This window comes from Osmia lignaria, chromosome 5, assembly GCF_051020975.1.
Source record: "Osmia lignaria lignaria isolate PbOS001 chromosome 5, iyOsmLign1, whole genome shotgun sequence".
NCBI classification, from domain to species: domain Eukaryota; kingdom Metazoa; phylum Arthropoda; class Insecta; order Hymenoptera; family Megachilidae; genus Osmia; species Osmia lignaria.
Window position 1 is genome coordinate 11291268 of NC_135036.1, and position 21528 is coordinate 11312795.

Genomic DNA, 21528 nt, shown 5'->3' on the forward strand with positions numbered 1-21528 from the left:
GGAGTCACAGAGGATATCGTAACCATCGGTTAAGAAGAGTTTTGCAATAGTCTATCAACACGTATATCATGCGTAAGAGAGTGACAAGTCATAAAAAAAAGAAAGAGAAAAAAATTTAGGTACAATAAAACTTGTCAGTGGCAACGAACGGTGTAGTGAATTCCAAACGACGATAAAACTGTGAGATACCTCAAATCCAATTACTTGCTTACACGATGAATTAACAGAAAAAAAGAGCTAAAAAGATAACAAGATTGAAGTAGCCCAACGCGATAACAATTTATTATTCGTCGATGATATAGCGTGTGACTCATTAAATGGCAAGAAAACAAAATAACAGAAGAGTAGTGTGTTCCCGAATAAATAAAATCGTAGATAGTCATTGATGATCATTGATGAGTTTCTCGTAGAATTATTAAACGGAAGATAGATGATCGGTGTATCGATTGAGACCGCTTTTTATCCTTTTATTCGGTATTGTTGTGCGTGCTTAGTCCATTTTTTTATAGAATGAAAAAGAAAAAGCGAAGAAACGAAAAGAAATTAACATCTATTGTTTCCATCTCTCTAGATGTACTAATACTTCTGCTCTTGTCTCTGTACTATAAATATTAGTTGTATCTCTATAATTATCTTCGGATCATTCCATCTTGTCGCTGACCCCAATTCACGAGAGCGATTAATTAGACAACGGTTATCGAAAATTTATCGTCATTTGGATGAGACTAAATCTGTCTTTTCATTTTGACAAAATTCGTATGCGTTCTTACGCTCTGTACTAATTACGATCAATGCGAATACACCGGATACGACCTTTTTCTGTAAAACTACACATAATTACATACATAAACACCGATACACACTCTCTCAGACGTACACTCATACACAATGACACAGGACATACACGTGAAATCTATAAATAAAGTAATTACAACTCTATTTGTTTTTTTTTTTCCAGATCGTGTCATAAAAGAAATATCGATGATTATTATCAGAAATTGAAATGAAATGGGTCGAGCGTTTCTTTCTTTGTAATTAAAATGTCGTGTAACGAATCGAGTCACCTAAGATTCAATCTGCGTGTTACAATTTTAATTTGGAAAGAAAAATATCATCGCGCAATTAAGCGATAAAACTCAATTGCATTGAAACATCATGTGACTTGGTTTCTTACACTTTACAACGATTAATCAGTTTGCAAAAAATGATAATTTATTTCGTTGAAATTATACGCTCCGGTCAATCAATTAAAATTATTTATTTTAAAATCATCCATCATCGGTGAAATATATTTGCGCAATTATAATTTACGAACCGTTATCTTCCGCGGTCGCGCTTAGCGAGTGATTATCTTTCGTGATATTATTAAAACTCGATGTGGTAGATAATAGACGCCTAGGGCCGCGTCTGTGAAGATCCACCTGTTTCAGGATTCGTCCTAAATTATCTGCACCTGTCGCGATCGGCGACAAGCTGAGACTCGATGTTCGAGTTTTTATCATACGAGCACTTCTTGGAGATCTTATGATTCGCTCGTTTGATCTGCGCCTGGCAGATTTTAATTTAACGCTACGTAACATGTCCAAAGAAACCACGGGTCCTCTTGGTCCTGGTATGGTGTTCCGTCTATTTTCCTGAAATTTTCAAAATTCAGATATTACCTTGCAGGAATTTTATTATGCTCTTAAAACGGGTTAAAAGCTATCTCTATTTCTTATGCAAATTATATCAAAGGCTCATCGTCGATTAAGCGAGGTAATTCATTAATTTTACCCCGATATTATGTTGACCTAAAAGATTTTCAGGGGTTCGCAAGATCAGCATAACGAACTCCCTTCAACGCGCTTTATTTTCCAGACACGATCACCTTGAGGTTTTTAAATAACCCTCCGAGTGTCCGGTTGAATGGCAACGAAGGCTGAGAAACAATTTAACGAGATTGAAAATTGTGTCGCTCTAATGAGTATTCAGGCGTTCAAGTTATTACATTAAACGCTCGAGCAAAAGTAGTCTACGATTTTATACCTTCAAGTTTCTTTTACTTTTCATAATATTGCAATTTCCTACCCTCGATCTTTTCTATACAGGCTGTTTAAGAAAAAAGGGTCAGTACTTAAACAATTCTCATCTTTACCTTAGTGTTTTGTGGAGCTTTTTTAAGGGTCACCTTCAGTAAATCCTCGACTGTTATAGCTGGTCTGTTAAACAACGGTGTCGAACACTTTCTAGAAGGCGTCCTAACATTTCTACCACTACTCGGGGTGGTTGGTGTACTTGATTGTGCTGGGGATTGAAAAAATGAAGGAGGAGGTGGTGGTGGTGGTGGTGGTGGTGGTGGTGGCGGTGGCGGTGGCGGAGGTGGTGGAGGTGGTGGAAGCAGAGGTGCAATCATCGATGATGATGATGATGGTGTCAAGATTGGTGGCATTGGCGGTGGTGGCGGGGGTGGAACTTGTGGAGCTTTTGCTCGGACATTCTCTAAGGTGTCCTGCAACTTTTTCAATTCCAGCATCAATGTCTCGTTACTTCCGTCGAGCTTCTTGCTAATATCCTGTATGCCATTGACCTCGTTAGTCAAGGCACCGATAGCTGTTACGCTGCTTGCACGTATCTGTGTAAAAAAAGATTTAGATATGATTTAGATATGAAACAGAGACACGTAAACTTGCTTCCTCTTCTCAAAGATTTTCAACCCATTTTTATAAGAGAATACTTTGAAGGAAACAAGTCGTTACTGCAGTTTTATCTAAATAACAAGCTAATAAATTCGTGTACCTGAGCAATTTGCTCGGACAAGTGAGTGACTTTCTCCAGGAACATGTTAATCATTTGCTCGTTCTCCGAGCGTAACATTATTACCACCTGACTGAGTTCTTCCATTTGACGCCTTGTTGAAGAAAATGACACAATCTGTCCCAAGCTGCTGCAACCCTGAAACAATTGTTAAGTGACTAACCAGAGTGGATTATTTCTGATCAAGGTATGTACTTACTCTTTTTAATGCGCTTGTTATTTTCTTTATCAACCAAACCCAGAATAATACAATTTTTGCAATGGGTTTCTTGGTAAATTGAAGTCGTGGTAATTTACGGTTTCGTTTGGAGCTGAGGCATGTACACTTTTTGGGACATTCAGTTCCTCTTTCGCACTGCAAATGATAATATAGTAATAGTATAGGATCAGTAAATTTATAATCGTTCACGAATCTAAGTCTGAAAAGAAATTACTTCTTGAAGACGTGTACTACACACAGAATCCGAGACAGCAGGCAAAGCAAGCGTAGAGGCAGTCGGTGAATCTGGAGTGCTACCGCCCCAAGATGTCTTCGGGATAGGACACAAGGAACTCTGTTCCTCTTCTGTGTTTTTCTCCACTGGTAATAGATCAGTTACCTTGACGGTTGCAGCATCTTTCTGGGACTGTTCCGTTCCCTCTTCGTCATCAAATTTCAATGTGGTTCGACACCTTTTAGCTGGAGGTGGTGAACCACTGCAGGGTGTGGTCGAACGTGCTCTAATTTTTGACACAGTACTCTTTATCTCCTCGTATTTCCGTCGATCGTCGACTTTGTCATTGGCGTTGTCATTCCCCTCTAAATGACGTTTATTAATGAATTCATTAGAATTTTCACTCGACGTCACTGATGACGGAGTGTGATAAGATAAAGAGGATGTTTGCATCGATCGTGTTTCGTCGCATCTCTTAGACTTTGGCAAGAAATTCGCTATGCATTCTTGAGCACCAGTTCGTACTTTAACACTGTTCAATCGTCGCAGGTTTGAGAGGATTCTTTTGCATTCGCTCCAGTTAGTGATCAGACTTCCACCTGAATCCTCTCGAACCTTCTCATTAACTATCGTAAATTTATCAGTGCTCTGACTGTTCTGTTCATTCCACGTCTCATAACATTTTCCACTCTTGTTTTCATCTTCAAATTGACCCGTAGCCTCGCAGGAAGAGGTTGTGGATCTAAAATCATCCAAAAAACAATGATACTCTTGACTCTGAGTCTCCAATTCTGAATTAAAAGTACCAAACGGTGCTGGTTCCGAGACGTAACCACAAGGTAATTCGTAGGCTGATTTTGAGGAACGAACATCAGTGTCATAAGTATAAATCTCTTTCGACAATTTATTTTCTTGCACTGTATCGCACTCGTTCATCTCCACCTTGATCTCATCGTTGATCGATAGAGTCTTATCTATTGAGAAACATTTTTCAGGAGATTCATTGATTTTCCGTTTCGACGAATGGTTCGAATGCATTAATTCCTTCTCTTGTATTTCATCTTGTTTATCATCATTCTTATCCGACTCATTCGGATCGAGCTTCATCTGTCGAAGTTTGGTTACAATTTCTGGACTGAGATCATCGTAGCAGGACAATTCTAACTGTGGTGATTCGAATAATACAGATTCTGGAGAACGTTGCTGTAATAACTGTTCATTCGATCCTCTTCTTTTCTTCAAGGGAGTGTCATTTCCTATGCTGACGATTGAATCTGTTGAATCTGTTGAATCTGAATTCTGCAACAGCATCTCTTGCGAATGATGCAAAGATTGTTTGCATCTAGATCGTTTGGATGCCTTGCGTTTAGCCATTGCGATTCCTTTCGCAGACGGTGAAGCCATGGATCAATGATATTGAAAGATCAGCATGGATCAACATGTTGAGTGTATAATCATTTTACCTGCACAGTTATTGGATGGATAAATCGACACGTATAATGAAAAATTACAATTTTTAAATTAATAAAACGTTGAACGAATAGAATAGAACCGTTGTACTTATTGACACGTGGATGACATTGTACTGAATGTTGATATCATCTTCAAACGATTATTTGTTTTGATCCTGATGGAGGGGATGGTGCACTGGAGAACCAATAATAACATCTGTAGAATAATCAGCACTTATTGGTTAATATTGTTAAATAATAATTTTATGAAATAAGAGATAATAGGAAGAATTTCTAGGAAATATAATGAAAATAATGAAGTTTCTGTTAAAACAGTATTTATTTTTGAATTAACTACGTTAAATTTGTAGGCTTAGATAGACCACTTCTATTGAAGCGGAACTTACGAGTATTTCTTTTAAAAGTAGTAAAGTCTCCTTGATTTTGTACAATTTTATACTTTCTGTCGGCTACTTACAAATGGTTTTTAAATTCATCTGAAATCATCTAAAATGTACATACAATGTACAGAAGTATCTAATCGGCATGTGTAAGGATCCACCTTTTCGTTAATACATTTCTCTTCGCGTACAACGCGAATATTTTTATGTTCAGTACTGATTATCGAGCTTCTCCGGATATTATTTGAGCACGCTCTGTTTAGATTTTTGATGCTTCATGTTCATTTCTTGTTTACGAAAGCTTCGCCCTTTTGGATGTTCTTCTTCAGTTCTGGAATAGCTGCTTCCAAAAGCTTTTTCTCGAAATTACTGAGAGTGCCCATACCAAGATTCTTTTCTACTCCCCCTTTCTGTAACGGAACAAAAATTTAATCATATCTTGTATTTAAACGCAAGTTTCGTTGTTTGAAGATTGCACTTACGCCTAAGAGAATAGGTGTCGAGAAGTAACTGGTCTCCGTGACGTCTGATTTAACAAAGGAACACTCTATAATACCCTGTTCTCCATTGAGTGCTCTAACTAATGACAAACCAAAGCGAGCACCTGCGTACGCCATCGAGAGCGTCGCAGATCCTGTGCCTGCTTTGGCTTTAACAACCTCTGTACCAGCTTCCTGAATTCTAGTAGTAAGTGCTTTCAACTGATCATCTGGGAAAGACACCGATGGTTTGCATTGTGAGATCAATGGAATAATAGTGACACCACTGTGACCTCCAATGACTGGTACTGATGTCTTCTGTGGATTAAGGCCCTAGAAAAAATCTCATGTCAGGTATTTATCTCCAAGATAAATGCTATGGAGCCTTCAGTTTTTATTTTATACTAACTTTTGCTTCAGCAATAAATGTATTTGCTCTAACAATATCAAGCGTAGTTACACCAAACACTCTCTTAGGATCATAGACACCAGCTTTCTTTAATACTTCACAGGCAATAGGTACAGTACTATTGACAGGGTTTGAAATAATAGCGATTAAAGCTTTTGGAGACATTTCTGCTACAGCCTGAGCAAGGTCCCTTACAATTGAGGCATTTGTGTTGAAGAGATCATCTCTTGTCATACCAGGTTTACGTGGGACACCAGCAGGTATAATAACCACCTAAGAACATATTGAACGGTCAATGAAGATATACTTTTTATTTTCTATTAATTGTAGAAATATAAAAAATATACCTGTGCTCCCTTAACGGAATCTTTCAATTGATCCGGACCCGTGAAAGCTTTTACTTTTGCCGGCGTATCAATGTGCGAGAGATCAGCAGCGACACCTGGTGTGTTCACAATATCATACAACGATAATTCAGTTATAAGGGGAGATTGTTTTAACAGCAATGATAGCGGCTGACCGATTCCACCGCTGGCTCCCATGACAGCGACCTTGGCATCGACCTGAAAGATAATATAAAACTTGAATCCAGTACAAACAACATGATACCTTTTTGTTAATTTCAATTTTGGTACAGCACTATCCGGAGAATTCTATGAGTAGTACTTCAAGTTACTGTAATTGTAACAGTCACAAAGTTCGATTGAATTGCGATCGGTACATGGATTTCGAAAGATGTTCACAGTTGCATAACTATACTTTATTCTGTATCGTGCGATATAATGTAAATTGTATTTCAAAATAATCAGTAAGCTCTATAACAATCGCAAGTTCATCGAGGAATAAAATTCAGTTTAGAAACGTAAAATATGATGTGCAAGTAGACAATGACAAGATTTACTAAATCTTCAAGCAATTATACAGGAAAAACTTACTCTGGCACTTGTGGATAATCGTTTCGCTCCTTGTTGAGCGACGGTCAACGTAGGTTTTAAAAATCGTGGCAACATGTTTATTGCAAATTTATAAGTACAGATCTAATTAATTCGAATTCGAAAAAATGATTTTCAATAACCTTTCAAAGACACTACAGTGACCTGAATGATATTTCACACTTGTTCTATAGCGCTCTCTTGTATCTTCTGCCAACATGCAGCGATATGTGGATGGAATCATGCGCGCTTTCGCAACGTAATTTGCGCACATCCCTACTGATCTGAGAATCATCAGGCGGGAATTTTTAAAAGCATCGATTAATTTACAGTTGCATTTGAAGTTAAGACCTCGGTATATCAATAATTTAATTTATCGTTTTCATTTTTGCCAGTTTTCTACAGTTTCCAAAAGTTTAACGATTAAGTTACGAATGTCACACTTTTGAAAAAACACGCGTGTAGTAGTTCGGCTTTTCTAGAGCTTGAAAGATTGCGTAGGAGAGACTTTGATCGCTTATTTTTCTTAAATTCACATAGAAAATGTACAAATTATAATAAAGCGATAAAAGATGTTACCAGGAAATTACGTTCGTGCTTATAAGAAATAATACTTGTATTAATTTATCTTCACTGAAGATGTCAAACGGTAAATTACGATTATTTAACCTCTGAAGAATTCCCTTTGTTATATGCATTGTTTAGAATAAAACAGTTTAAAATTGTTGTATTATTTATTTCAGAAATAGAAACTAGTTTAGTGATAATTGTGTTGGATGTAAATCCAGTGCAAAGAATTGTTAAACAAGAAACAAGGATATTAACGCAATGTTTAGACTCTACTATTGTTTTTGCTAATGCTCATTTAATGCAGTCATCTAATAATCAGTTGGCTATGATAGCCTGTCATGGTCATGGAGCAAAATTTTTATATCCTTGTGAGAAATCAGTAGAAATTAGACAAATTGATGGACAATATGAGAAGTTCACTATGGTTGAGCGTACTGTAAGACAGCAATTGCAACAAGTTATTAATGAAATTTCCATGGACAAACCATTAAATGGAGAAAGTTTAATATCTGGAGCTTTGACCATGGCCTTATGTTATATTGCAAGGTTGGAAAGAGAGAAGATTGCTGGTCAAAAATTACATTCAAGAATTCTTACTATCACAGCTAGTAATGATTCTGCCACACAATATATGAACTACATGAATATATTTTTTACAGCTCAAAAAATGGTTTGTTGTTGCTGTATTTGTGTTTTATATACTTGAAATTTTTATTAATAATTTCATTTAAAAATATATAGGGAGTAATATTGGATGTATGTAGCTTAGATCAAGAATTAACCTTGCTTCAACAGGGTTGTGATATAACTGGTGGAAATTATTTGAAGGTTCCACAATTAAGTGGATTATTACAATATTTATTGGTATAACAAAAATGATATCTTTACTTATCATGTATATATACATATATAGCCTAATTTAATTTACATTAACATATTTGTTTTGTTTAGTGGATATTTCTACCAGATCCAAATATTAGATCAAAGTTAGTGTTACCACCACCTGTAAAAGTGGATTACAGAGCAGCATGCTTTTGCCATCAAGAACTTATTGATATTGGCTATGTATGCTCTGTATGTTTATCAAGTATGATCAATCATTATATGGAATGAGATAATATAATATTGAGCAAAGTAATAATTAATAATTTTTTTTTTGCAGTATTTTGTAAATTTAGTCCAATATGCACTACCTGTCAGTAAGTATTTCAGTTGTTTTAGTTTATCACAGTCATGTAATACATAATAGCTTATATTTGTTATCTCTTTTACAGCACAGTATTCAAAATGCCAGGGCCTATGCCTATAAAAATGAAGAAGAAGAAAAAGAATATAGATATAGTCCATTAATTGTATTTAGTATATCCTCCAGAAATAAGTACTTTATATCTAAATATATCTATTTTCATACTGTATCAAATCTTAGTTATTTTGTTGTTTATTACAATTAATGAAGTTAACTAGAAATTGTCACGATTATGTTTTGTTTATAAACGTTATTGAAATCGTTTTCTTAATTATGGTATGTATGCATTATTATTCAAAAATATAATGATCTTTACTCTCCTTAGTATTTTACAATATGTACATTGCATAGGCCAAAGCAACCACTTGTAAAGAAGCTATACAACGATGGGAGGAAAAAACAGGTTTAAATGCTAGTGAACAGACAGAAATAATTTTATCTTTTCAGTGGCCTCCTATTGAGAAGATGGATAATAGTCTGGCTGCACTCGTTGCCGTAAAGTTGGTTAATTTTCGAATAATTTTTGTTTAAATAGAAAGCAATTGATATCTCATAAATAAAGAATAAATTCTTCTATTTTCAGAAAACTATCACTTTCGACGAATATGATAGAAAAAATCAGTGGTATCAATTCTCTAAAAAATTTAAAAATTTTATCCTTGGGTCGCAATTATATTAAAACGTTTTCTGGATTAGAAGCAGTGGGAGAGCATTTGGAGGAACTATGGATATCCTACAACCTGATTGAAAAAATTAAAGGTGTTAATGTTTTAAAAGCGCTTAAAGTACTTTACATGTCTAATAATTTGGTAAAAGATTGGGCAGAATTTAATCGTTTGCAAGAAATACCGAATCTTGAAGACCTATTATTTATTAACAATCCTATTTGCGAAAATATGGATGTGGAGTCGTGGCGCAGTCAAGCCACTAAAAGACTTCCAAAACTGAAAAAGCTCGATGCTATACCTATCGTGTAAACTTAATTTAAAACTGTAAAATTCATTAAAAAATATGTATTTACATAGTGTAGTGTACATTTATAATACAATTTTTTGTTGCGTTAAAACCAGATACATCATATTGACACTATTGACATTGACTTATATTAGGGATCATTCTGATGACTGCTTAGTAGTTATCTACTTTCATATCATTCAATCCTAGTTCTTCATTTTGTTCAAAATTCCTCTCGTATTTAGTGATTTTTAAACCACTATCCAATCCTTCATCCGAGAGGCTTTGTATGTAACTATTACCTGCTGGGTCGTCTAATACTAAAGTTACTTTCCGTTTTCCTTGTAATATCTCGTTTAATTGAGATATAAACGTTTCCATTCTTTTCACAGTTTCGGGATCGTTACTGTCGCCAGTAAAAGCTGTTGATGTTGATAATTGTTCTTTGATTGCTACTAAAATACCCTCAACAGTGGTAAATCGGCCCCCTAAAGTAGCAGGACCAATCTCCAGTTCCAATTCAGGTATTTCCATGTGGCAGGTTTCAGATTTTAATAAATCGCGACTAAAGTCGTCTTTCCCTGCCACTGTTACTTCTATTTTTACCCCAGTAGCTTCGATGCCTCCGCCACTTTTAACTTCATTGGTTCTATGTCCACAAGCTTCACAAACTGTTGCCATAATTACCACTTCCTTAAAATGGGGAATATCTATATAGTGAATTAAGGATAAATATTCGTTTATTGGTGAAAATGTAATAACTATTAATAACAAAAAAATATTATAATGTTTATAAATATACAAAAGGATACTGGTCATCTTCATGTTGGTTTCACAAGGACAATTACACTCTGGGCAATTTGTCCTGAAAGACAATACTTCACCTTCAATTTGCTCCAGTGTATATTCCCCTTCTTTGATAGGTTTTAATAAAGTATCTTCTGAAGTTTCTTCATAAATGCCTAAAATGTGATCTTGCTTTGTTGTTCTTTTAAAATGTGTCACCATACAATTTTCATCCTTCAATGGAGCATTTGGATTCTGCACATGAGATTCCCCTGATATGTCTTCAAATATCATAGCAAAAGGTTCATCTAAAGATTTAAGTTTCTGTAGCTTTTCAATAAACTGATCAATCTGAGCTGCAGCATCTGGATGTTGCTTTTTTCTTTCTGGTTGATCTTGTTCCAATCCACTGATGGTTCTTTCTATTATTCCCTCAACTGTTGTTACTTCTCCTTTTTGTGATCCAGAGGGGACTTCAAAATCCAAACATGGAATTTGTACACTGGTATAATCAGATTTAATTACTTGGCGATTTAAATCTCTAGGTGATTTAACTTCCAATGTTATTCTGATTCCTTTTTCTGCAATCTTTCCACTCTTCTGTATTTCATTATTTTGAAAGCCACAGTGTTCACAATCAAAGGACATTATCACAATGTCTTTGTAATATGGTATTTTTGTTAAAAGAAGTCTGGTAATGCCCTGAATTTATAAAACAGAACATTAGTAGTATTAGCAGTGAGTATAGATCATAAACCTTAATTTTGTAATTTATAAATTTATGATATACATTTTTTCCACAATTTACACATAGACTTTCTATTTCTGTCATTTCCGGCTCTGGATCATCTGCTGTTAAGTTACGAAATATTGGTTTTGATTTTTCTCCGGCGATTTCTCTTTGAACTTCTGCCATTTTCTCAGGTTATACATATATTTTACAGCTGATTTAAAAGAGAAGTGTTTTAAGTTAATGACTTGTATTTGTCAACCCTTTATCCTTTTATAATGTAAGTTTATTGTAATCGCAACTTACCTGCGAAATTATTCTTTGATAATTTCCAATATTTTCCAGAACAACACAATCAAAATATATTTATATTTCCATACTCAGTCGGTAAGTCGATAAAAAATTCGACTCCTTCGCCATCTATGCAATAACGGCAGAAACTACTCAATAATTTACCGACTGCAGGATGATCGATCGATAAGCCGGCAACTTATCGACTGCCGCTTTCATCTTGGGGTATCTGGTATCCCCTAAATCATAATCGCCTCGAAAACAAAGCATGTCCAGTCTCTTTGTACATGTAGTCACTGTATACGTAAATCATTTATTTACATTATAGGGACCCTACATTTAAAAGTATAGCAAACCTCATATTATTAAATTACTTAAATTTTAGTCACCAATAATGATGTTTATAAATATTGACGCCTACTTCACGTTTATTAATTTAAATGCATCTTAACAGCGCACTTCAGTTCTGTGTTTGGATACATTGAACATTAATGATATATTGAACTAAGTAATATCATTTAAATAATTTTTATTTAAACAATGGCATTATCAATTAACAATTTATTATTCTTTCAATGGAGAAAGTAGAAGTTCGATCAAGTATCCCATACACATACTGATACTACACCTGTGTATCGCAAAACATAGCGTCGCATGTAATGAATTCTGAAATTCAATTTTAATGTTGATAATATTTCGCTTCACTTATCGCGTATGAAGTTGAGACAGTTAAAGTAATTTTCACAATAGGATAAGTAAAAAATAGCCTGTGAAAAAAGTTTCTGTGGCGTTTCAAGGCTAGGGAAAAGTGTAAGCCCAGCCTTCTCAGTGAGTGGCGCGAATCGCCGGCCAAAAGTTCAATGGCTAAGCATAGCCAATGGCCGCCGCGAATGAGTGTTTCGTGTTGGTCGTTTACCGTTGTTCGATGTGTTACTACGTGCCTCTAAAGTGTATTAACTTGTATTTCAATCGATTGCGCGTACTCTTTATTCACAACCGATAACATGTCGAGTCGGCAATCAAAAAAAGAAAAGGTGCGTTCATCATGGTGCATGTCGCTCCTGTCTGGTCATATGTCTCTCCTTATGCGATCGGTACTCACATACGTGAAAACAGTGTTCCTTCGACGAGAGGAGAGATCGCGGGCACGCGCGCGCTTGAGAGAAAGAGAGCGGGAGTGAGAGAGAGAGAGATAGGGTGACGATGACAGGGATAGGAGAGAAAGGGAAGAAGGGAGAGTAAAGAGAGTTCGGGGAAACAACCCCGGTAGCTGAGACACCAAAGGGTGTAGCGTGATTCTGATTTCTTGATATCCGTTTCGCTGACACGTTTTCTCGACCGAACTTATCAAAGGACCTGGCAATGGTACTTCAACTAATTCTCGTTACCGTTGTGATATCGCAAGTGCGAGTTTGTCGAGAGCGGGTCGCGTCTCAAACGTGAATCGTGCTGTCGTGGCATTGTACGCTCGTACACGCGGTGCAATTTACTCGTTTTGTTCCAGGATGCAACGAAGATCGGCAAGGACAAGGGAAAGAATGGCAAGGACGGCGAGACAAGCGACGAGGTGAGGTTATATCGTCCTTCTCTCTTCTGTTCGATTGACGTGACTCGATTCAGTCCGAATCGACTTCTGTCATCTACAATTCTTCTCATTATGATTTTTCATTTTTATTTTTACCCGCCTAACAATTCGATCCGTTGAGATGATCAAATTTTTCATGTTGTATTTTTCACTATCGGAACTTTGTTCGTGACTTATTCTACACCAGAGCGATCCGGTGTCCATCTTCGACCGTTTGCCACCTGAAATATTTTCCTTCGCGAACTCATATAACATGCGTGTAGTTTGAAGTAAAGATACATGTTTTTTTTAAGATAATTCTTCAGTGTATCTTTTTTTTAGTTAAACGTTGTTCTATGAATATGAGTTTGAAAGGATTTTAAAGTTCCCTTTGAAAAAAATGTTGCTCCGAACAGGTGGCGCTTAAGTATGGACTTAGTTGATAAATAGAAAACGATGTAAACGAAAGATGTTTCGGCTTCAACTGGTATCTTTTTTCGCTTTTATAGTTTGTCATTTCTTTGTAGATAAATCTTATACATCATCATCATTAGAACAGTGAATGATTTCAGTTTTAAGGAAAATCTTGTTTTTTTTTTAAATATACTTCCTGATAGTAATTACGCATATATAATCCATGTGGAGTGCGATTTTTTATTTACGATATGAATGGAATGAATTCCAAGGATGAAATTATCGCGCAGTTAAACATATGGTGGTAAAAATGTTAATTGGTTGTTAAGGTTAATGCGTTAATTGTTGTATGACCAATTAACTCTGTTTCGATTTTTATTTTTATATTTAATAATTTTCATTTCGTGCAGATCTAATAAATGTCTTTATACAAGAATTTTGTTCGTTTGTCGAAATTTTCATTACTTAATTGAAAAATAGGAAATTGATGGTAGAATAATTTACTGTTTATTTTAATTACAAAACTTAATACACGTATATTATATAGTATATTCCGTAGAAAAGTATGTACGTATAGTGTTGCATGAATCGTTAATAACGCAAAAAATTACCTAATTCATGAATTTCATATCGTTTTACGCATTTTCAATAGTAATAATTGTTTGAAGTAGTATACATATAATAAATAGAAGCTTAATAATAATAATTAAAAAAAAGTAAAACAGTGAATGCAGTATGTATATATATATATATGTATATTCAAGACTATTCAATCAATCACAAAAAAAAATGATTTAATGCATTATATTAATGAATAAGTTTATTAATACCTAAAGATTCAAAATTTCTGTTTTATAAGATAGACTTTTTTATATGCAACACACATCATCAAGGGCTCCACCATCCACTGAGTTCTTCAAGAAGAAGTTTTGTGATTGATCTTGAAGTTATTCTTGTGCAACCATATCAATTTCTTCATTTCCCACAATGTGGGTATGTTGCGTAGTATACTAGAAAGTAGACCCAAAATACTGACATACAAAAGTGTTACTTTATGCTGCATATTGTTCAAACTTATCTGCAAGTAACCGTCATCTTTTTTGACCACTAGAAGATGCTATAGAAGGACATCAGCTCAGATGAAGGGCCAAGACCAGTAGCGCATGAATGGTTTCAAGATCAACTACAAAACTTCTTTCGAGGAAGCCATGCATTAATGGAACATTGGAAGAATTGTACCGAATGTAATGAAAAATACACATAAATTGGCATACATACTTGCTTTTAAAAACTAATTTTTATCTCCAATTCGTGATATCCTTTGAGGATTTGTATGTTAACTAGAATGTTTCTAGTTACTCTCCGTGCGTAACTTGAAAACTTTTCTATGCAGTGTCTACCTGGATGATGTTTGTATTTATCAACATTGTAAAGAATACAAACTATCAAAGTGAAAGTTCTACCAGGCTGTTTGGATATTCATTTCCATAAAGTTACATGAAATTAATCCATTATTAAAAATTAGGTGCATCCTTTAAAATGGATTTCCTATTTTAATATTAAATTGACTCATCATTTATTGTTTCATGTATGCAACTTTATTAATTATCGATTATAAACGTTCTGCTTTTCACCCTTTTTGTTATGAACTGTTATTCATTATTTCATAGAGTAACAAGGTAGCAGGAGGACCACCAGCAACCAATGCACCACCACCACCAACGTTAATTAATAAGATTAAATATCAACCTGGCGGTCCTGTGATAAAAAAGGATAAACGGCAGAGTAGCTCAAGATTCAACATATCGAAAAACCGAGAACTTCAAAAGTTACCGCTTTTATCCGGTAAGTTGTTACGATTATACGGTAACTCACGTCCTATTATTATGTATCGGTACAACTAAAAATATAGTGTGCATTCTGTAGTTAAAAATATTGAAAGAACTATGGAAGAAAATAAATTTTTTCCAATAAATTATAATCAGGAATAAATTTTTATCTTTCGTTAATATTTATATTCGCGCGATCTTCATTAATTATAGTAACAATAGTGCGGAGTAAGTTCGGTCGAGCACAGATGTTTATTTTTAACCCGGCTTATGACGAATAATTTTCGTCAAACTATCTTCCTACAATAAATTCATTAAGATCTATTATTGTCTTCAGGGTTTTCAAAGTGGTCTATGTCGCTTTCTTCTGCAACGATTGCTACATAATCATTGATTAGTGCAACAGTTTGCCAAAGTAGGAGTAATAAACCTTGTCATTATTATCTTTGCCAGGAATAAACCGCAATATACTTAATGAATGCACGGAGGGTATATCAGAGTGGTTACCTACTGTTGCTTTATGTAATATAAGGTGTAGCGCGCTCTGTTGCTTCGTTAATTTTTCTTTCTGAGACTCGACTGTTTAAATTTCGCACGATTTCTCATTATTTAAACAATAATTTAAAACAGCTGACGATGAAAGTTTTCCCTGAAGCAAAGATAATCCTTTTTTTCTTTTTTTTTTTAGTAGAGGAGTAAGAAATCCCAGATTGAAAACTTCTACGGTGCATAGAATTTGTCTTTCACGAGTTTAAGGAAAAAAAAGATATTAACGAGGAACGAAAGTAGTGAGAGTTAACGAGTGAAGGGTATCTAATATATTTTGATCACTATCAATCAGCTTTCCGCCGGAAGTACAGAAATCCGCAAAGAAACTCTGCGGCGGGCAGCGCTAAAATGATCGGTAATCGATCGAGAATCTGTAGTTGAATGTTCAATTAATATATTGTAAATCTTTAATAACGCAATTATTTATCAGATAACGTTCATCTGTCTTTACAAAAACTGTAATTATCGATAACGTTTTCATTTTCATGTAGATTACGCGTTCTTAAAATGTTGTAACTCTCTGTCTCAAAGGGGGTGGAACTACCCCTATCTTCTTTACGCTTCAACTGCAACTCGTGACTGTTGTCTCGAAAATTGAACTAATTAGTTTTGTTTTTTAATTCCTTTCGTTTCGAATTGCGAAACTAGCTACGTCAGTCAGGCTGTATCGATTGTAAGGCGCGGTGGTTCGCGCATGCGGTTGTACATTACTCGCAATTCCTAGTTTTCTAACTAGTAAACAGTCGTTGCTCGTTCAAACGGCTCTCGATATCGGCGGAATATCTCTCGATTCAAATCGCACGCATTATTCTCGTTCAACGAGGCTGCTTTTATAAAGCATATAAACTTGACGCGACGTTGCGCGACAAAAATCATCGAACGATTCGTATTTAATTAGAAAACGCAAGGTATGCCCGGGGGTTTCGCTCTGACTCGAACGAACGGTCAGTTACGTCGAAGCAACAGATTGTTATGTGAAGAAGAAAGCCGGTGCGTGTAGGGATGTAATTTGTCATAATCAGGCCAAGATAAAGAGCCGAATTCCCGGTGAATAAGAACGATATCGCTGATATAGAACCTACCGAAAAGTAGAATGGTTCATGTGGACGGATATATCCCATTTCCATCCGGCGGACTGCCGAAAAGTCCGAGCTTCCATCAGGGGTTGGCCTTAGCCACCGTGCTGCAATCACGAGAAACGAATAAATCCTATTTGACCAACTTCACTTCGCACTATCAACCATTACGACCCCTGTTAATCGGTAATGAAGCCTTTCAACTTGAATTCTCCTCTTGAACGTGTTGAAGTAATTGTCAGGTTTGAGCGAATGTTGCAGAGCGACAAGGGGAGGAAGAGTCTAAAAGGGATGCGTGAGAGGGACAGGTCACGAAAATGGGAACAGGTGTGAGGGTGAGACAGAGAGGGAGGGGTATGGAAGAGTCCAAAACAGATAAACAGAATGTACGAGAAAATCGAAGAGGGGGATGAAAGAGTGATAAAGGGGAAGAACAATTAAGAAAAGAAAGAAGAAGAAGAATTTCATAGTATATTATTTTATCTAACATATTTGCAATATAATGCAACAAAGGGTTAAGAGAAGAAAGAAGAAATGTGTGCGCGTATGTCTGGGAGAATGTATGAATGAGCGATGAGAGGTACAGAGGGGGGTATGAAAGAGTAAAAGAGAGACTGCAACAATTGACGAATTTGTGTGAAGCGCGTGCGTGTGTTACTTAACAGGGGAAAGAATTCATGGTGAGGGTTCATGCGAGTTCATGAATGAGAAAAGGTACTCGTACGAAACTCCTTTTTCCAGCTATTGTTTTTGAACACACCACTTTTTCTTCCTACAAGAATAATTCATTATTTTCTCGTTTGTTTTAGAAACACAACAAGGAAACGAGAGGGAAGAACTGTTCATACAGAAGCTGCGACAATGTTGCGTTCTATTCGACTTCGAGTCCGATCCGTTATCGGACTTGAAATGGAAAGAAGTAAAGCGTACAGCGTTACACGAGATGGTCGAGTACGTTACCAAGAACAAAAACGTTATTACAGAGGCGATATATCCCGAAGCCGTGAACATGGTAAGCCGCGACGCACACGTGCGTCCTCGATTGCATTGGATAACGTAAGATCGCGTAGGATATCTTTTCTCTTGATAAAAATCAAGAGTGAAAGTCACCGGCACGACAGATGTTACGAACTTTCACTCTCGAGAAAAGAATGGAAAGATTTTCTAACAGGATCGAGCTTTTGCAGTTTGCGGTCAATCTATTCCGCACGCTTCCCCCGTCGTCGAATCCAAACGGAGCGGAGTTTGATCCGGAAGAGGATGAACCGACTTTGGAAGCGGCTTGGCCTCACTTGCAGCTGGTGTACGAGTTCTTTCTACGATTGTTAGAGTCTCAGGATTTTCAGCCCTCCATTGCCAGACGATATATAGACCAGAAGTTCGTGCTACAACTTTTGGAACTGTTCGATTCGGAGGATCCACGGGAAAGAGATTTCTTGAAAACAACGCTTCATAGGATTTACGGGAAATTCTTAGGGCTCAGAGCGTATATCAGGAAACAAATAAACAATGTTTTTTATCGGTTTATATACGAAACAGAACACCATAACGGTATCGCTGAACTCCTAGAGATTTTGGGAAGGTAGCATCGACTTGAACCATTGCGAATAAAATAAAAAGTTTACAACGCGTTCATTGATTTTCTTATTCTTTCAGCATAATCAATGGATTTGCTTTGCCACTTAAGGAAGAGCACAAAATATTTCTATTAAAGGTGCTCTTGCCTTTGCATAAAGCTAAATCGCTTTCCGTCTATCATCCGCAATTAGCATATTGCGTCGTGCAATTTTTGGAGAAGGATCCATCGTTGACCGAACCTGTTATTAGAAGCTTGTTGAAATTTTGGCCGAAGACACATTCCCCGAAGGAAGTGATGTTCTTGAACGAACTCGAAGAGATTCTAGATGTGATCGAGCCTGCCGAATTTCAGAAAGTTATGGACCCATTGTTTAGACAATTAGCAAAATGTGTTTCATCTCCACATTTCCAGGTATGACGTGAATGTTGTTTCTCTTCATAATATTTTACTCAATATATTATTTCCTCAATATGCTTTACAAATTTCCTCAGGTGGCCGAAAGAGCTCTCTATTACTGGAACAACGAATATATAATGTCCCTTATATCGGATAACTATTCGGTTATTTTGCCAATCATGTATCCAGCTTTTTACAGAAATTCGCGAAACCATTGGAACAAAACCATACACGGTTTGATTTATAACGCGTTAAAACTCTTCATGGAGATGAATCAAAAAGTATTCGATGAGTGTACTCAACAGTATTATCAAGTATGTTATTTCTGAGCATGATGAAACGAAAGAGGAGAGACAATTTTCATTGAGAAACATTTTCAGGATCGTCAAAGAGAGAGGAAGCTCATGAAAGATAGGGACGAAGCATGGATGCGCGTAGAAGCTTTAGCGATGAAACATCCGAATTATAATGCTACCGTGAAAGGTGTAATAAATACTAGTTCTTCTACCATATCGCAGCAACAATTAGATAGTCCTCCGCCAGATGAAGATGGCGACCCAGATCAAACTCCGCTTACATTGGAAAAGATAGAAGCGAAAGCAAATGAGGTATGACTGATCTCGCATCCCACCTTTCTTCTCCTTCTTCGTATATCTTTTCTCTCTTTATCATTAAGGAGTCTAAAATGAATCTTTTTTGCGATAGGCAAAAAAAATGACGAATTCCAATAAAACAAAGCCACTTTTGCGAAGGAAAAGTGACTTACCCCAAGACACGTATACAATGCGGGCATTGTCCGATCACAAACGCGCGGATGAGTATCTTGTTACGCCACCGGATCCCAATAATTGCTAGTCTCTACCGCAGTCTATTTCCATGTATCCTCTCTTTTGCTGCAGTGATATTGGGAGTTAGCTTTTTCGAAGAGAGCGAAATGTAAACAGCGATGAGTCGGATCTAATCAATCAATCAATCGAACGGCATCATTCGACGACAACTGTCTATCGGAGAGTTTGATCGTATAGAAAACAACAACGTCGTAATTATCCCTCGCCCCCTCCCTTATATCAGAACTGTCGAGGTGTATGTAATGTTTTTTTCTTTGTACGGTAACGAAAAAAAAAAAGCTTTCTCTCATTGCACCCAGCACTTTTCGGAAGATGTATCCGTGTCCGTAGTAATCTATAAAAGGAAAAGAACACAGGTTACTTCCTATATACTCTTCGAGTTGATTTACATAAGGTATCGCGAGAGTTATGCAGATATTACATACTCGCTATTAAAAAATCAAGAAAATGTGAATGAAACCTAGGTAAATAAGGGTCCTAAGTATATATATATATACACACATACAGAGTATTTTATAAATTATAGGTTTCTTGCGTATGGAGAAATCTATCGCTGACAATAAGACAGTTTTTCTCATTGATAAGTAATTAAGCCAGCGTACGGTGTTCGAAGTTGAATTTAACAACAAAAAGGTCTGTTTACTAATGATTGTTTTAAGAAGGTTGTCTTGCTTTTAGCGGAGGATTTTCTTCATATCATAGGAATTTATGGTTTATCAAACACCTTCTATACAGAGTGATTCTAGTTATCGAGCCAGGCTGTACGTCTATTGTAAGTGAAGACGGAAAAAAAGATGATAGATAGAAACTTTGTATGATTTAACTAGTATTATTAATATTGTATAGATTGTTTTTGTTAATGAAATTATATGATTCCTTTTCCCCCCATGTAAAAGGAGGTGTTCAGTACAGTTTTTTCTTCACTTACAATAAAGTTATAGTTCATTTCGGTCGCCAGAATCATCCTGTGTACATACTCTAAAATAAAAAGAAATTTTATACGAATTCAAAAGGGGTCAGAAAGAAAATGACCATGTGCTTGATGTTGTAATAAAAGAAGAATTTTAGTATGCAAGTTTGAGGCGCTACTCTTCTGAGCGAAGTTTCCACTGACGCGTAAACGACAGACATTAATAAACACAAGTGATATATAGTTGCTTCAACGCTACCAGCTCATCATTTAGCAGCAAACAAACAAACCAAAAAAAAAAAAAGGATATAAAAAAAGATTACAAAAAAATTCGCAAAAAGAAGTGAAAACGTCGTTTTTAGAGTTAGATGAACGTGATAGCACTATTTTAGAATATCAATTGTTATAAATCTGAATATTCCTGAACGTACTACTTTTATATCTGTCGTGCCTAGATGCCTGTGGAACGCATTCGCAAGAATCGCCTCTGCCAGAGGCCTATAATTAAGAGTCGTTAAAAAAAAAAAAAAAAAAATATAAAGAAACAAAGCAACGAGTTACACGTGACGTTACCGAATAGTATAAATTGACATCATGAATTTTTTCAGGAACGCTTATACGTACGTTGTGTCGTTGCCTCGTAAGTTTTTGCGGTTATTTGAAACAAAATAAAAGAATAAAAAAGAAGTTATATACTAGTTTGTCGCTGACAAAAATGAAAAGGCAAAAAAAAAAAGAAAAAGAAATGCGAAGAATAGAAACAAATGATGAAGATTTAAAAAAAAAGAGCGTACTAAGTGAAATGTCTTTAGTCTTTGCGCTGCTGGCAGGCTGTTATGTTAAACATTGTAAGGGATGAACTTGTTGAGAATAGATACGATTAGCAC

General features: G+C 35.9%; 6 protein-coding genes across 9 annotated transcripts; 3 read left to right on the forward strand and 3 right to left on the reverse strand.

The window, feature by feature from the left end:
- Window positions 1–155: 155 nt before the first annotated feature.
- On the reverse strand, window positions 156–4922 carry LOC117604862 (uncharacterized). Of its 2 annotated transcripts, XM_076688253.1 has the most exons (6): window positions 4788–4922; window positions 3228–4690; window positions 2993–3148; window positions 2776–2931; window positions 2135–2611; window positions 156–1634 (listed from the first exon to the last, which is right to left on the reverse strand). In XM_076688253.1, the coding sequence occupies exons 2-6, from the start codon at window positions 4629–4631 to the stop codon at window positions 1308–1310; spliced, it is 2520 nt and encodes an 839-aa protein (XP_076544368.1). In that variant the 5' UTR covers window positions 4632–4690; window positions 4788–4922; the 3' UTR covers window positions 156–1307. The 2 variants fall into 2 exon arrangements, with proteins under 2 accessions (XP_076544368.1, XP_034181284.2); XM_034325393.2 differs by having other exon boundaries at window positions 3228–4854.
- Window positions 4923–5299: 377 nt separating this feature from the next.
- Window positions 5300–7123, reverse strand: Mdh2 (malate dehydrogenase 2). The gene is made up of 5 exons (XM_034325395.2): window positions 6903–7123; window positions 6315–6530; window positions 5968–6240; window positions 5562–5891; window positions 5300–5489 (listed from the first exon to the last, which is right to left on the reverse strand). Exons 1-5 carry the CDS (start codon window positions 6975–6977, stop codon window positions 5361–5363), a joined length of 1023 nt encoding a protein of 340 aa, XP_034181286.1. The 5' UTR covers window positions 6978–7123; the 3' UTR covers window positions 5300–5360.
- Window positions 7124–7249: 126 nt separating this feature from the next.
- On the forward strand, window positions 7250–8884 carry Tfb4 (transcription factor B4). Its single transcript, XM_034325397.1, has 6 exons — window positions 7250–7548; window positions 7643–8139; window positions 8211–8333; window positions 8421–8556; window positions 8632–8668; window positions 8744–8884. The coding sequence occupies exons 1-6, from the start codon at window positions 7539–7541 to the stop codon at window positions 8817–8819; spliced, it is 879 nt and encodes a 292-aa protein (XP_034181288.1). The 5' UTR covers window positions 7250–7538; the 3' UTR covers window positions 8820–8884.
- On the forward strand, window positions 8850–9699 carry LOC117604868 (dynein axonemal light chain 1). The gene is made up of 3 exons (XM_034325402.2): window positions 8850–8991; window positions 9067–9215; window positions 9299–9699. Exons 1-3 carry the CDS (start codon window positions 8920–8922, stop codon window positions 9690–9692), a joined length of 615 nt encoding a protein of 204 aa, XP_034181293.1. The 5' UTR covers window positions 8850–8919; the 3' UTR covers window positions 9693–9699.
- A 144-nt stretch (window positions 9700–9843) lies between these two features.
- Window positions 9844–11631, reverse strand: Zpr1 (zinc finger protein Zpr1). Its single transcript, XM_034325394.2, has 4 exons — window positions 11492–11631; window positions 11246–11399; window positions 10482–11157; window positions 9844–10379 (listed from the first exon to the last, which is right to left on the reverse strand). Exons 2-4 carry the CDS (start codon window positions 11369–11371, stop codon window positions 9844–9846), a joined length of 1338 nt encoding a protein of 445 aa, XP_034181285.2. The 5' UTR covers window positions 11372–11399; window positions 11492–11631.
- Window positions 11632–12282: 651 nt separating this feature from the next.
- On the forward strand, window positions 12283–21190 carry LOC117605038 (serine/threonine-protein phosphatase 2A 56 kDa regulatory subunit gamma isoform). 3 transcript variants are annotated; one of them, XM_034325820.2, is made up of 9 exons: window positions 12283–12510; window positions 12981–13043; window positions 15125–15299; window positions 17718–17920; window positions 18096–18490; window positions 18565–18898; window positions 18979–19197; window positions 19264–19491; window positions 19589–21190. In XM_034325820.2, exons 1-9 carry the CDS (start codon window positions 12481–12483, stop codon window positions 19736–19738), a joined length of 1797 nt encoding a protein of 598 aa, XP_034181711.1. In that variant the 5' UTR covers window positions 12283–12480; the 3' UTR covers window positions 19739–21190. The 3 variants fall into 3 exon arrangements, with proteins under 3 accessions (XP_034181711.1, XP_034181712.1, XP_034181713.1); XM_034325821.2 differs by lacking the exon at window positions 12283–12510 and adding an exon at window positions 12539–12841; XM_034325822.2 differs by lacking the exons at window positions 12283–12510; window positions 12981–13043; window positions 15125–15299 and adding an exon at window positions 16576–17094.
- The last annotated feature ends 338 nt before the right edge of the window (window positions 21191–21528 follow it).